Source organism: Podarcis bocagei (genome assembly GCF_964188305.1).
Source record: "Podarcis bocagei genome assembly, chromosome: 10".
Classification (NCBI taxonomy): domain Eukaryota; kingdom Metazoa; phylum Chordata; class Lepidosauria; order Squamata; family Lacertidae; genus Podarcis; species Podarcis bocagei.
In genome coordinates this window covers 76,664,433-76,679,997 of record NC_138135.1, presented here as the reverse complement: position 1 = coordinate 76,679,997, position 15,565 = coordinate 76,664,433, and the positions used below count along the sequence as shown (strand labels likewise).

General features: G+C 44.8%; 1 protein-coding gene across 7 annotated transcripts in view; it reads right to left on the bottom strand.

Annotated features, from left to right (window-relative positions):
- The window catches only part of FRMD4A (FERM domain containing 4A), a 449,083-nt gene that overhangs the window by 58,297 nt on the left and 375,221 nt on the right, over positions 1–15,565 (bottom strand). For all 7 annotated transcript variants that reach the window (XM_081210651.1, XM_081210652.1, XM_081210650.1 and 4 more), the window contains exons 10-11: positions 15,381–15,438; positions 13,772–13,858 (exon numbers count right to left, since the gene is read on the bottom strand). In XM_081210651.1, the coding sequence (XP_081066777.1) occupies positions 13,772–13,858; positions 15,381–15,438 (145 nt within the window). The remainder of the gene's footprint in view (positions 1–13,771; positions 13,859–15,380; positions 15,439–15,565) is intronic.

Here is a 15,565-nt window from a genome sequence, read left to right as displayed (position 1 = left end):
CTCCCTGGAAAAGACCCTGATGTTGGGAAAGATGGAGGGCACAAGGAGAAGGAGACGACAGAGAATGAGATGGTTGGATGGTGTTCTTGAAGCTACCAGCATGAGTTTGACCAAACTGCGGGAGGCAGTGGAAGACAGAAGTGCCTGGCGTGCTCTGGTCCATGGGGTCATGAAGAGTCGGACACAACTAAACGACTAAACAACGTCATACTGTGCTGCCAAGGATTTCTCTGGCAATGCTGACACAGTGCAGGTCAGCTGCAACCTAGAGTGCTGGGTATTTATTTAATTAATTTATATATGGCTTCCTATTTCAACAGAAATCTCTAAGCAGCTCACAAATCCCAACAGAAAGGAATCATCATGATGCCCTTCCTCCAGCATGCATATGTGTGTGTGCTATAGAGAGATGAATGTCTGCAAAACTTTTTCTGAATACAGACAAGTCTTGCTGGATTGTGGTCATTGTTCAAATCAATCAATCTGTTTATCTTTCTATCTTTGCAGCAGGGATAGTTTAGAGAGCAATGCACTGGCCATCCTGTCAAACAGAGAATTCCAATTTTAACTTTGATTACATGCAAATAACAAATTAATTTATAATTTTAGTATTGGGGCTTATAAGTGCTGCCGCAGACATCTGGTGGCCTCTGTGAGAAACAGGATGCTGGACTAGATAAGATTTTGGTCTCTTCTTACTTTGTGCTGAAACATTTTTCATAGATCATAGGAATGCCTGGGTGATCATGGGATTACAGGTATTCTGAAAAGCTACCAAAGTAATTGCTTCCACATTTATTACAACACACTGAATAGGTGGCACAAATCCTACCCTGTAAGAAACGGACAATGACAAAGATCTTCAAAGACCATGAAGAAACTCAGATAAGCCTTTGGAATGTAGATTCCTAAGTGGGCTAAGCCAAAGTCACTTGCCAAAAGACAAAAGGAGCAAAACTGAATAACTGGTCCTGACTCACAAGCTGCTCTCACCCTGCCCCCTCCACTCTTCTGGATTATTTAACCCTTTGATAGTGAATGACAAATGAAATAATCCATTTGCTTGAGCAACTGTAAAGTCAGTGAACAGCAAGAATGCAACTGATTCATCCTGCTTTGCTGGCCACTGAGTCAGCAAAATGCCAAAATGACTGTCTACCCTTGAGGAAAAGGTACACATTCTTAGCATTCCAGAAGGCTATTGTCTTATTTGCTAAGGCACACTTATTTGGGAATGACTTGCACACTCATGAAACATGCACGGTCCACACTCACAGGTGACTTCAGCCTGACCTGGATCTCCACATTCCCAAAGAGATGACTGCAGAGACTTAACAGTGCAATCCTAGGCATGTCTATTCAGAATTCAATCCTACTGAGTTCAAGGGGGCTTGCTCTCTAGTAAGCGTATGTAGGATTGTAGCCTAAAAACATTCAAGGGGGTGCAATATTTCTCCTATGAAGAAAGGCACAAACAAGCCTGTACAACAGCCAACTAACCATGTATTGCTGCCTCTCCATTTCTTGAAAACACCCCCTCATTTGCAGTCCCAGGTACAGCAGCTAAAACTGGTGTCATCAAGTCTCGCTATGGGATGCCTGTACACAGATGGTTAGTTGTGGGATACAAAGTGTGTGGGCCTGGACGGAAGTGTTTTGGGGGGAAATAGAGGACTGATGAGCAGGGAGGCTAAAGTTTTTGAAGCTTTGGGTTTAGAAAAAAAGATGGCTATGCGGAGACATGGGACTCATTCATACAGCTGCAAATATAATGTTTTAAGTGCATTATACAAATGTGACACTAGATGGCAATGGTGAGCTTATGGCAAATTCAATATATTTTTCATTTTTTTATATGTGTCTAGATTCCACGATGATGACAGATGATGGTAGATTTCTGAATTGTTTGGGAGGGGATAGAGGTAATTCCTCCCTACTCTCAGAAGTTTTGGTCAATCAATTAATTTGATTTGGGAGTGGGAAAATACCTTTTCCTGGAAAATGTATGCTGTGTACATACCATACATTTAAAGCACACTATTTCCCCAAAGAATCCTGGGAACTATAGATTTTAGCTCCCTAAAGGGCAAACTACAGTTCCCATGGAATATTTTTATATTTTTATGAGGGGTGCTTTTCATGTGTGGTGTTTGCATAGCCATAACTGTTAATCTGTGGGATTGGTTGCTAGAAGACGCAGCTACCAGTTTAGATGCTTATAAGGGGATTAGACAAATTCATGGAGGAGAGATAGGATTTAACAACTATTAGTCACAAAGTCTAATGTAAAATGTAAAGCTCCATGTCCAGAGGGAGTCTACCTTTGAATACCAGGCACTGGGCACAGTCAGTGGGGTGGGGAAATGTCCTGCTTGTGAGCTCCGAGAAACATTTGGCTGAGGTTAGAAAAGGCAACCTGGATTAGACCTTTGTTTCCTTCAGCAAGAAAATTATTATGGTCTTGTGTTCTATTTAGTTGTTTAAAAAACTTACTTGCCAATTTTCAGTTATAAACATAAAAATCCCAAAATAGTTCACTATATACTTTAAAGCATTAAAATCAGTAAAAAACAACAGTTAAAACATCCAAATAGTCACACCATTTCAACAACTTAGTCATGCTGGCCACATGACCCGGAAGCTGTACGCCGGCTCCCTTGGCCAGTAAATCGAGATGAGTGCCGCAACCCCAGAGTCATCCACGACTGGACCAAATGGTCAGGGGTCCCTTTACCTTTACCTCCACCTCCCTATGGAGACCAGACAAGCACTGACAAAGAGATCCTTTTGCAGACAGCTCAAACCATTTCTGTTTGCCTTGCCATTTCCTGGCTGTTGACACTGAGGTTTGCCCTGCAGCTGTAGCCACTTCTGGCAAACCAGAGGAGCGCACGGAAATGCTGTTTACCTCCCCGCAGGAGTGGTACCTATTTATCTACTTGCACTTTGAAGTGCTTTTGAACTGCTAGGTTGGCAGGAGCAGGGACCAAACAACGGGAGCTCACCCCGTCGCGGGGATTCAAACCACCAACCTTCTGATCGGCAAGCCCTAGGCTCTGTGGTTTAACCCACAGCGCCACCCACATCCCTCCATAGGGATATCATTCCACAAAATGGGAGCAACCTAGGTACACCTTTCTAGTGTATGAAATTTCTGGTAATAGCATGGGAGCGAACATACAATGATGTTTCCCACATTTCCAGCAGTCTCGCCAAGCGTGAAACCAAAATTATGGGAAACTGAAATGTGCCCTTCTCTTTTATCTCTGTCACTGATTAATCCCTGACACCATCGTAAACTATCAGGTTTCTGAGATGAATGCTTTCGGAGAGGTTCCAAAGATAGCAGTGAGATTTCAGCCCCCATTAATGCAGGCAATGTTGGGACTATATTGGTGATGGAGCCACTTGTACCTTTCAACTCACAAGTTTAGCCACAAGTTATTTTGGGTTTGCCCTAAGCAATTTGCCACAATGAGAGGAGAGGTCCAAACAACAAAGATAAGAGCAAGTTTGTCCTCTCTCTATTGCAGTGACACTGGAATTCAAAACATGCCAGATGTTTGCATTGTGAAAGCTTCCAGTTCCTGTGTGCAGAAGAGGGGATTGGAGAAGTGGGAAGGAAGGAACAGGGAGTATCTAGTACCTTGTGACCCTCTGGCATGCAAATTCCCTCCCTCCGGATAAAACTCCAGATGCTTGGAATAGTTACCAAGGACCTGTCTTGCTTTCAGTACAACAAAGACTGCTGAGCTCCCCCACCCCTGGGCTCTGCAGTTGCCCACATGGCACAGCTAAAGCTGGCGGGGAAACAAAATATTCTGCTTGCTAGGCTCCCTCCCCACCCCACCATTCCTCGGAAAAATGAAATGCTTCACCCCAAAATGAGCCAGAACGGAAGGGCTGAAGCTCCATGGCAACCATCCCAGGCTCCATCCATGGCATGTCCAGGCAGGGCTGGGAGAGGACATTGCCTGCTGCTCAGTGTAGACCACACTGGGCTGGATGGACTGCTGGTGTGAGTCAGTAGGAGGCAGCTCCTTTTGCTCCAGCCTTGTTCAAGGCAAGCATTTCCCCATGATTAAAACAAGCCACACAAACAAAAATGGGAAACTAATGCAGTTAAAATGGGTGCAGATGTTTTCAAAGTGTGTTTGGGGGAGTCCTGGAGTTCCTTGGTAGCTTATCAGATGTTCCCCAATGGGCAGCTCCACAAGAGCGGAGAAGTTTCCCTGAAAGGCAGCTTGCCTAGCACTACCAACTTGTCCCCAAAGTATCCTGGGAACTATAGTTTGTTAAGGGTGCTGGGAGTTGTAGCTCTGTGAGGGGGAAACTACAGATCCCAGCACTCTTTGAGAAAGAAGTCATGTGCACTGAATGTGCTTCAAATGTGCAGGGTGGCAGCAGGCGGCTTCACAAGCATGACAATGGACTCCCAGGACTTGCTTCTGAGGCTGAATCCAGTATCCTCTTGTAAACTTGGATATGACGTGGTTGATCATGCAAGCTTCTTCTGGGTGATGCAGCCAGGAAGTGGTTCATCATAACTAAGAGGAGCATGTCTCTTTAAACAACAGTTTCTTTCCTGAGGCAAACTGTCTGGGAAGGACACTAGCAGCTGATTTTGGTCTGGTTCATCGGAGTGGCCACTTGTCTACTTGGCAGTTCAACATGAGGCCGCTATTCCTTATTCTTATGATGTCATGAAGAAATGACTAAAGGTCACACTACAGCACATGCAGAAAGTGCAGGATAAGTGCAGATCTCCTGATGTTTTATGTTTTTAATGAAATGCAGTCGCAGGGCCTGACAATATGTGACAAAGAAGGAAGGGCTGTTTAATCCTTTCTTCCCCTACCCTGGTATCCTGACCAAAATGTCCCCTCCACTTTTGCAGGCTGCTGTTTTCTCCATGGACATCTCCATTCAAATTGGCAGCAATTAAAAAAGATAGTGTTGGGAGAGCCAGTCTCTGGTGTACGCTTGGCCCTTAGACTGTCTAATCAGTTTTTGACCATGCACTGTTTTGTGTTTCAAAATGAAAGCAAAAACTTCCTTTGGGTTTTTTAAAAAGTGACACCTATGTCTAGTATTTACACTGGCAATCTTCCTCTCCAAAACCCAGTGAACTCTGCCTCACCCTCTCCAAGAAACATCATCTTTGATGTTAAAGTAAAGTTGCTGTTAAATGTGTTTAACTTTAGGGGGGGGTGTCTGTCTGGAAATGATTGTTTAACATTGGAAAGTCTCTCTCTGTGTGGTTTGAAACCAGGTTGGTGCCTATTAAAACTGCCCACACTTTTGAGGTGGTGGTCAGAGACTGCAGCCAAAAAACCTCTGCTGTTCTATTCTGCAAAATGGTCTTCAAAGGGTGAAGGAAGTGGGTGGGGGGAGGGGCTTCCGCAATGCACATGACGTTGCAGAGCGTCCAGGTGCAGGCTGGAAAATGTCCTCAGTGGAAACCATTCCTGGGAAGAGAATTACTGGCCCACTCCCAGGTCCTTGTGGACAGTTAAATAAGAGCTATAATCAAGGGCTTTAGAATTCCACTCTTCTGCCTCTCTTTCATTTCGGTGGATGTGTGGGGACATGTGTGGCTTGTTGGCCGTTCCATACTTAAGCTGAGGCTAGGAGGGAAGAGGCGTGAGCTCTGCATCCATATCTGCTATCTGGGAGAAGCTCTTGAAGGTTTTGCCACAAACAGGGGACTGAGCTGGGGGGGGGGGAATCCACATGACCATCTGTTTAGTTAAAGAGAAGCCCAGAATAGTGACTGTGGCTTTAAAATAATGCTAAAGGCTTATAGGGTAAAAGGGGTTCTTACAAAATAAATGAGTAAAAAGGTTGGAAGAGAGGATACTCTCAAGGACTGCCTCAAGCAATGTTTGAGCACCATGTTTCTTTTATTGTGCCGAAGTATTCTTAATTGCTTTTAGTAATCTCATGGTGAAATTAATGGGGAAATGTTGGTTGAAATGGCCCAGCACTTACTTCAGGATGAGTTGGGCAACCATGGCTTTTGATGCTTAAGAAACAGTTGTTGATACCAAGTCCCATGCGCTTGTGGAAAGAGCCTGATACTCTCATGAAAGGAGTGAGGGTCTTCCGGACAGGGACTTAATTTGCAAATGAGTTGGCAAAATATTGCAGTGAGTTGTTGGCAACTGTTTTTTGTTTTTAGTTTTTTAAAAAAACAACTCACTGAATTTCTCTCAGAAAGGGTTAATCTGGATTCAGTGGGAGTTGGTGAAGGAGCATGGGCAGCAATGTTGTGTGGACCCTGCAGGAAAGCATGCCTGTATGAGGAGCGGGATTGTTGGCATCCGTCTGTCTCAATAGACCAAGGATAGGCAAACTAAGGCCCCGGGGCTGGATCCAGCCCAATCACCTTCTAAATCCGGCCTGCGGACAGTCCAGTAATCAGCGTGTTTTTACATGAGTAGAATGTGTCCTTTTATTTAAAATGCATCTCTGGGTTATTTGTGGGGCATAGGAATTCGTTCCTCCCCCTCCCCCCAAATATAGTTCAGCCCCCCACAAGGTTTGAGGGACAGTGGACTGGCCCCCTGCTGAAAAAGTTTGCTGACCCCTGCAATAGACAGCGGCTGCCAGAAGGAGGCGCACCAGGTGCCATCCAACCATCTTAGTGGCACCACTCTGGATCTATGTAGGCTTTGCACCTTAGCCTTTTCTTCTCCCAAGGAAGGCAGTGGAGATTTAGGATCCGTTTTCCTTCTCCTAGGTGGGCTCCCTTCCTGGGTGAACAAGCCCCTCACTTCCCTACAGCATGTGGATGAACCGCCTCCTTGACTGCTGGACCCCTTCTTGGTGCCGTCCGCTTAACCCACTGCTCACTCCCCTCCCCGAACACACCATTCAGTGCTGTATGAGGAGCCTTTTCTCCATACAGTCGGATGCTCAGTCTGGGCAGGGGCAACTGAATCCCAGCAGGGGACCCAATAGGAAAACCCAGCATTTAGCAGGGAGAAAAGCCAACAGAAGACAATTTTCTTTTGGTAGGTACAGCATCAGAATGTGGAGGCAGACGTCAGCATCAGATATGAGGATGGAAGAGGAACACAATTGCACATGGCTGGGGTGCGTGGAAAACAGCCTTGCCTCTTGCTTTTGAGCAACTGGCCTGAACGCAAGAAGCAGCCCAGGGGGACGGAGGCTCTTGAATGCTGCCTAACTGTTGGAAGAGGGGAACAGCAGGCGGGGTGTTGGGAAGAGGGTGATAGGGAAGATCTTGGAAGAGGGTCTGCTTGGTTATCTCGAACCCCAAACTGAAACATTATCTTGAGGGGCCCACTTGTTCCTTTTAAAATCCAGCAAGTACATTGAAAGCACATGGCTTCCCCCAAAGAATTCTGGGAAGTGTAGTTTATCCGTCCTGGAGCTACAATTCCCAGCACCCTTAACAAATGACAACTCCCAGGATTCTTTGGGGGAAGCCATGCGCTTCAAATGGGCGTGATGTTAAAATGTGGCATAATGAAATTAACATGCATGGCAAAGGGGAGGAGCCACTTTGGATGTTCTGAAGCAATGAAATAAACTGATAAATATTCATGGGCTGATGAGTAATATTTCTTAATAAATTATAATTGTTTTAATATTTATTTATTTATTAATTAATAAATAATACTAATAAATAATAATTTATACTGGATAAGTAATAATCAGCCACACACAGGTGCCAGGTTCTGCCCCACTTTGGGGAGGCCCAGCTCATGTGTGTGATGCCATGCTCATGATGCCCACATGTGACGCCACATGAGGCCTGCCACAGCTGTGGGGAGGCCCAGTGCAGGCTGCAGAATATTTCGGCGGGGCTCTTAGCTCCTCCCATGGTGCCCCTGCAGCCACATACATATATTTCTGTATACTAATGTATTAATTCTGTGTATGAATGTATGGCGATGTTATACACTTTGATTCTTTATCCCTGCCTTGTTTCAGTGATGTATCAGATCTGCTGCTTCTCTCCATCTGCTCTTGGTCCCTGGTCTAGTTTGTCACAAGCAACTCTGCCTATTTTTGCTTCCTTCTAGGCTTCTTGATTCTTCACCTTCTTCCCTGCTGAAATTTTAAGGTGTCGGTCAAGAGTTTGTGCACCCATGGAAAAACTCTAGGCAGCCTTTGTTAAGGAAAGCAGAAGAGCAAACGATTAACAAAGCCCGCCAATAGTTAATGGTTTGCAAAGGTTATTGGAACTATGTGCACTGGAGGATAGCAGTTCAGGCTCTTAAAATAGTGAGATCCTCTCAGCCAGAACAGATTGCCTGTCTATCCTGGCACTTAAAGACATATTATTAATTATCATGTAGGCATGGGCAATGCCACTTTTGCTTTTTCAAAATGCTTCTGGGAGCACTAAACGCTGACTTTATGAGCCCTGTGTAAAATGAAAAGACTCTCAAAGACACTACAGATTCCTTCCATGCCTCTAAATGACTCTCTGGCATTTGTGCTTTTCACAGCACACATGCTGTTCAACTTCAAAAGCACATCCATGAAGCGAAACAGCCAGTGGGGCAGTCTGCAGCAGAAGTACAGTGGTGCCTCGCAAGACGAAATTAATTCGTTCCGCAAGTCTCTTCGTCTTGCGGTTTTTTCGTCTTGCGATGCACGGTTTCCCATAGGAATGCATTGAAAATCAATTAATGCGTTCCTAGGGAAACCGACTTCAGACCAGGTCCGGGGACAGTCTGTCCCCGGACCTCTTCTGAAGGCTGGGGGGGGGGGGGACAAGGGCTTTTCTTCCCACCCCCAGCATTTTAAAAAACCCCGGGACAGCGGAGGACTTCTCCGCTGTCCGGGCGATCTTAAAATGCTCCGCTGTCCGGGGCGATTTAAAAGCCCCTGGGAAGGCAGGCAGGGGGGACAAAGACTTTTGCCCCCCACCAGCCTTCAGAAGAGGTCCCCGCTTCCCCCGGACGTCTTTTGCAGCAAGGGGCTGCAGGGAGATCGCTATCTCCCCCCAGCCCCTTGCTTCAGAAGAGGTCGGGGGCAGCGGGAAGCGAAGCGCTTCGCTTCCCCGCTTCCCCCGGACGTCTTTTGCAGCAAGGGGCTGCGGGGAGATCGCTATCTCCCCCCAGCCCCTTGCTTCAGAAGAGGTCGGGGGCAGCGGGAAGCGAAGCGCTTCGCTTCCCCGCTTCCCCCGGACGTCTTTTGCAGCAAGGGGCTGCAGGGAGATCGCTATCTCCCCCCAGCCCCTTGCTTCAGAAGAGGTCGGGGGCAGCGGGAAGCGAAGCGCTTCGCTTCCCCGCTTCCCCCGGACGTCTTTTGCAGCAAGGGGCTGCAGGGAGATCGCTATCTCCCCCCAGCCCCTTGCTTCAGAAGAGGTCGGGGGCAGCGGGAAGCGAAGCGCTTCGCTTCCCCGCTTCCCCCGGACGTCTTTTGCAGCAAGGGGCTGCAGGGAGATCGCTATCTCCCCCCAGCCCCTTGCTTCAGAAGAGAAGACCCGCTGTCCCCGGGGCAAGCTTCGTTTTGCGAAGCAAGCCCATAGGGAAATTCGTCTTGCGAGGCAACTCGAAAACGAAAAAACCTTACGTTTTGCGAGTTTTTCGTCTCGCGAGGCGTTCGTCTTGCGGGGTACCACTGTACAGCACCAACACACAGCAGCAGCAAAGGCAGACAAATGGGAGGTGGAATCGAAAACACGTGAGGGGAAATAATGCCCTGAACTTAGCCTGGATGAGGCTTGGCTGGTCACTGTCGCTTAGCCCAACTTTCTTCAAAGGCAGGATAACGTTGTCAGGATAAAATTGGATAATGCAATGTATGCCAAGGTCAGGATAGACATTGTATAGAAGCTGGTGAACCCACAAACTATGGTTTTGCATAATCTCATCTACTTGGAAGTCTCTCTCTCTCTCTCTCTCTCTCTCTCTCTCTTTCTTTCTTTCTTTCTTTCTTTCTTTCTTTCTTTCTTTCTTTTTGAGTTCCTCCCCCCATTTTGCCTCTGAACCCACCCAATACTGACAGGAAGGCTTCTCATGAGATTGATAGGTGGTTTTTTATGGTTGCAGATCAGTCAAGTTGCCCATGAGGGAAGCCTCTGGCTGAAGAAGGTTTAGCTGCTAATCCAGGAGAGGAGAACCTGTTCCCTGACTCTAGTGATTCCAGCATCAAGCCTGATCAATCCAGGGAGAGGGAGAGCACACACCTAAAAGCAGAGCAAGGCAGTGCTTCCTCTGTGTTTATTCAAGCAGCCTATTCACTTTCACAATTGCAAACAAGACCTGTCATTTACAAACTTGCCTTGGATGCGTCTGATCCTAGAATAGCACTGTGACTGAACTCTCAATCAACAAGGTTTATGCACTGAGACTACAAAGCCTAGCATGCTGTCTGCTCTTGTCCTGTCCTCTCAGACTTTCCTATCTGTGCTTTGTAGTCACCTGTGTCAAGGAGAGGGTCGCTTTGCCTGAGGGGCCCCACCCAGAGATACTTGCTCACAGGTTCATGACAACCTGCAGCCCTGCCTTCCATCTCATTGAAGGGTGACAAAAGAGGACAGAGCTCCTATGGAATTCCGGAAAGTGTGCCTGCTGAGATTGCCTCTTCCTCTTGAAGGGGAAGGAGTCCTGTCTTCATTGTCATCTGACCACCCTTCTTATCAGGTGCTACATAGGCAGAAATATATTGCCGTTGTTTGGCAGCAATGTAGTGAAAAAAGCGCAGGTGGGAATTTATATTTCCTTATTAAGTTGGGGGAGTGAAAGAAATTGCATGCTATAGTGGTGTTGTGAATGATGCTCTTTACCTTGCACTTGGTATGGCCAGTCATTGAGAGAGGACAATGGGCACTGATGGGTATTTGGTTGCTTTAAACTCCTGAAATGTGAGTCACACTCTCCTGCTAGGAATGAAAGCAGCTCTACTTGAGAGAGGATACACAAGGAGAAGTGAAGAGCAGCAGTTTAGATCAGGCTGTGGACCTTGTTCAAGACTTCAGGTTGCTAGGCTAACAGTGCTTTGAGACTAGTGCTTCCTGCCTGTGTGCCTGCTTCTGCACATCTGCAATGCCAGCTCCAGCTGTGTAACAGACAGAAAGGAAACATACCCTATAAGGTTGCCATGAATTTTCATTGCTCACGGAAGGGAGAACATGAAATTGTACATAACCAAGGCTGCCCTCCTGCTCATTACGCATTTTCAAGGAAAGATTAAAAATGGCCAATTGTGAAAATATCCAATCAAATGTTGCTTAGTCCAGTGCACAAGGGAAGAGATATGCAGTCTAAAATGCAGTATTTTCTTCTTTCGATCTTATTAGTCAGTTAAAGCATAGACAATATGCCTTCAGGACTCAAATACATGTGGCTCATGGCCTTTGGAAGCTGCAGTCTAATTCAATTCCCTCAACTACTGCCTCATCCAGGGCCTCTTATATTAAAAGCCCAACTGCATTTCTGGTGACATTTAGTACAGTGACTAAAAATTTTAATGTGTACAAATTGGATCCTAGAATGTAAGCCAACAGTCAGCCAAGCTCTTATCATTTTTTATTTTTTTAAATACTCAGAATTTTGCAGGGTCCTGGCAAAACGACTGGAGCAATTTAATAAAAGGTTGGGTTTGACCGGATGATGATAAGATTGTAAAGAGACAACGCTCAGCTATTCAGTGTGACAAATACTATTCAGGATGACCTAACGGGGAAATTACAATCTTTTTTTTAAAGGCAAGGATTTTTCTTTGCATTTAATATACATTTCTCAGTTTGGGCTGGTTTTGTTTCACAATTTCCTGCTTTATCTTCTACTTCTGGTTCGCCAGAAGTGGCTTTGTCATGCTGGCCACATGACCTGGAAGCTGTACGCCGGCTCCCTCGGCCAATAAAGCTAGATGAACACCGCAACCCCATAGTCGGTCACGACTGGACCTAATGGCCAGGGGTCCCTTTACCTTTAATAGGAACTATAAACATCAACAAGAGGTAGGTCCTAAATAGTTTGCGTCATTCTTCAATATGTGAAGACACCTTAAAAAACAAACCAACTCAAATGTTGACTCAGGGTTGCCTTGAGGTGATTCACCAGGCTTCCAGTAGAAGCTGTCTGTAATAATCCATCCCAAGGGAGATTTCACTTCCAGGTTAGGGTTTAAAACTAACATGCTCTTTCCAAAAAAAGAGCTTAATGATGATGAGAGTCCAACAGAGGTATCAACTGATGGCAGACATAATGACTTCTTGGCTATAGGGGAAATGGGGTTAACCAGTGCCCCAGACAAAAATTAATATTGCTGCCTCAATATCTTGTTGACTGTGAGGGGCTTTTCTGACTCCAGAAGAATGAAGTGATCATTAGGGTCAGCAACTGGGAAAATCAGGGGGGGTGTGTGTGACACAACTGCCCTTGACTCCACACCTTATTTTCTCAAGATATATTATTTTTTTAACTTTCCAGAGAAGCCCTGCTCCTCTTGAATTCTGTGGTCTCAGGCAGCCTCCTACATTGCTTATTGGATTGCACCAGCCAGGCCTAGGAGCAAACTTCTAACCTTCCACCCCTCTTCAGACTCTGAAGAACCCTCTTCTCTGTGCATCCAGCCAGGGCTAGTCACCAAAGATGGCTGCTTCCAGCTGAGCCACCTTGGCTCAGATGAGGAAGATGTACAGACCTTGTTCCCTTTTATCTCCTCTGAAACATCATTTGAAAGGAAGCAACAAGGTACTACACATGCAGAGCCTTCATGCTTCTTGGTGTCTGGTTCTGGGAGGCTCTGTTTCAGAAGTTTCATCCACGTAGGATGGAGAGAGAGAATGAAGAGCATGAGCATAACTCCCATTTATCTCATCAGAACAATGCTAGATGCTTTGGGGCATGAATGAATGGAATAGCTTGGCTGCTGACAAGTTGTAATTTTCTGAGAATGCACAATGGCTAGTTTGTACAAATGAACATGTGCAATCAAAGACAGTGCTGCTTTCTGAAGAATAAGGTGCCCGCACAAAACTGTACAGAAGATTGCTCTCAATTGTAATCATATAAGAGTGCAAATATCTTGGTTATATTCAGGCATTCAGATGTCCAGCCACTTTCAAGTGATGCTGATATCCACAGCTTTTCCACTTGGAACAAAAGAATTGGCAAAAAGCAACTCTTCCCTTTTTTCCTCCCCATTCTGCCTTATTTAAATATGTATACAAACCTATAGCAAGATACTACCAAGTTAAAAACTGGGATTTTGTCTCCATCTTTTTACACCTTTGAGAAAATGGGCTATTCTAAATATGTCACAATATTCTAAGCCCTTGCAATGAATAGTGCTGCATTCCAATGCTCTCCCCTAACAGTTGTTGTTGCTTAGTCATTTAGTCATGTCCGACTCTTCATGTCCCCCTGGACCAGAGCACGCCAGGCACTCCTGTCTTCCACTGCCTCCCGCAGTTTGGTCAAACTCATGTTGGTAGCATTGAGAACACTGTCCAACCATCTTGTTCTCTGTCATCCCCTTCTCCTTGTGCCCTCAATGCCTTAACAGTGACCGCAGTATATAAGGATTACTTCAGACTCTTAACTTTCTGCCATGGCCTCTTTAAGTAGCCTACAGAAACACTCACTGACAAATGTTTCTGCTCATATGTCAATTTAATAAAATTTGCATACTGCTTAATTGCTAAAACCTGTAAGCACAAAACATGTAAACATCAAACAAAAATATAGATTAAAATTATCTATAAAATTCAGAAGTTAAACACATTGACCTCCTCATTCAAGCAAAAGGCAACGTAAGTCTCTTTAAATAATGTGCTTACCTTTCTTGGCTTCACTTTGTCATGGTAGTCATACTGAAAGATTCCCTTGTAGCTAAGTCCTAACCACCAAGGGATTCCCTGCTTGTCCTGGTGTAAAGAAAACATGTGCACATATACCAGAGTTAATGTTATTCTGAAGGGGGTTTAGCCAAAATGTAGAGGCAAAGGTAGCAAGAATCCTCTGCCTTTATTAATTTCAAATGTGTTTGGTATAGTTGGACAGTCTTCGACGGTTGGAACATTCCTTAACAGAGGTTGCTTTCAAACAAGCAGTTTTCATGTTAATTGTTAACCTTCACTCACTTTTGACAGCGAATGTCATTGTCAATAAATTGCATTCAGGGGTTTTTGTGTGTGTTGTCCTCCTGTCTTGCTTTTTTAAATCCCAATTTGTGATCATTTTTTACTAGTTTAAATGAAACCAAAGTGCCAACCTGTGTGGACTAGCAAAACACTATTGAAACTTTTCACGGCCCTCCAGATGTTGTTGCACTACACCTCCCTGATCCCTGACTATGCTGGCTGGGGTTGATGGGCATTCTAGTTCAGAAACATCTGGAAGAAGAAGAAGAAGAAGAAGAAGAGGAGGAGGAGTTTGGATTTGATATCCCGCCTTTCACTCCCTTTAAGGAGTCTCAAAGCGGCTAACATTCTCCTTTCCCTTCCTCTCCCACAACAAACACTCTGTGAGGTGAGTGGGGCTGAGAGACTTCAGAGAAGTGTGACTGGCCCAAGGTCACCCAGCAGCTGCATGTGGAGGAGCAGGGAAGCGAACCCGGTTCACCAGATTACGAGACTACCGCTCTTAACCACTATACCACACTGGCTCTGGAGGGCCACAGGTTGTGCACTGCTGCTTTAAAAAGTTACTGCAGCCTTTTCCTTTCAGCTTCTGTTCCTTATATAGTTTCCTGTTGGGCGTGGCAGGGGCATAACCGATGAATAGCCTCTTAATGCTCAGTTGCTGTTCAGGGTTATGAAAGGAGTGTGTTTGTATGTGTTGGTAGGGTATTATTCACAATTTGCAACTAAAACACTTAAGTTCACCTAGAACCAAATAAATTAAACCGTAAAGATTTACAATGGAATTGCACTGCTCCATTATACTAAACCACTTAGAAGCCATTTTGAAATATAAGCAGTATATAAATTAATAAAACAATAATAATATTGGCATTCTGCCACCTTCCAAGGAGACACCTGTTTAGTCAGACATCCCTCTGAATTTGAACTTCTGATCTTCTTGTTATAACTGTTTATTATTTTAATTGCCAAGCTTTTTTACTGTATTGTACATTCTAATTAAGGATGCTTTAATACTCCGTGTATTATAATTATGCATGGATTTTATAAGTGATTTTTGCAAATCACTTAAGACTCCATTTTGGCATATAAGCAGTCTATCAATCAAATAAATAAGCAATTTCAGATGCATTATTTTTCTGTTTAAAGTGCATCACCATGAAGTTAATAAAGCTATTTATTGATCTTAACACAGGAAATAGACTAGAATTTTCATTACTGTGTAAATGAAGAATGATTTCTGACGTAATTGTTTGTGATAAACCAATCCAATTCCATCAAATAACACTTTTCAGTTGAAACATACCTTAACTGCATAATAATGGACTCCGTATGTTGGAAGAGATTCTACAATGCTCATGTAACTGTGGAGGGAAGTGCAAAATAACAGTGTCACACAGACAACAAGGGGAGGCAATGGGAAAAAAACCCTCATGAACATTTGGGCATCCTTTCCAGGATGTGTTAAGGACACAAATTCTAAAACTGATG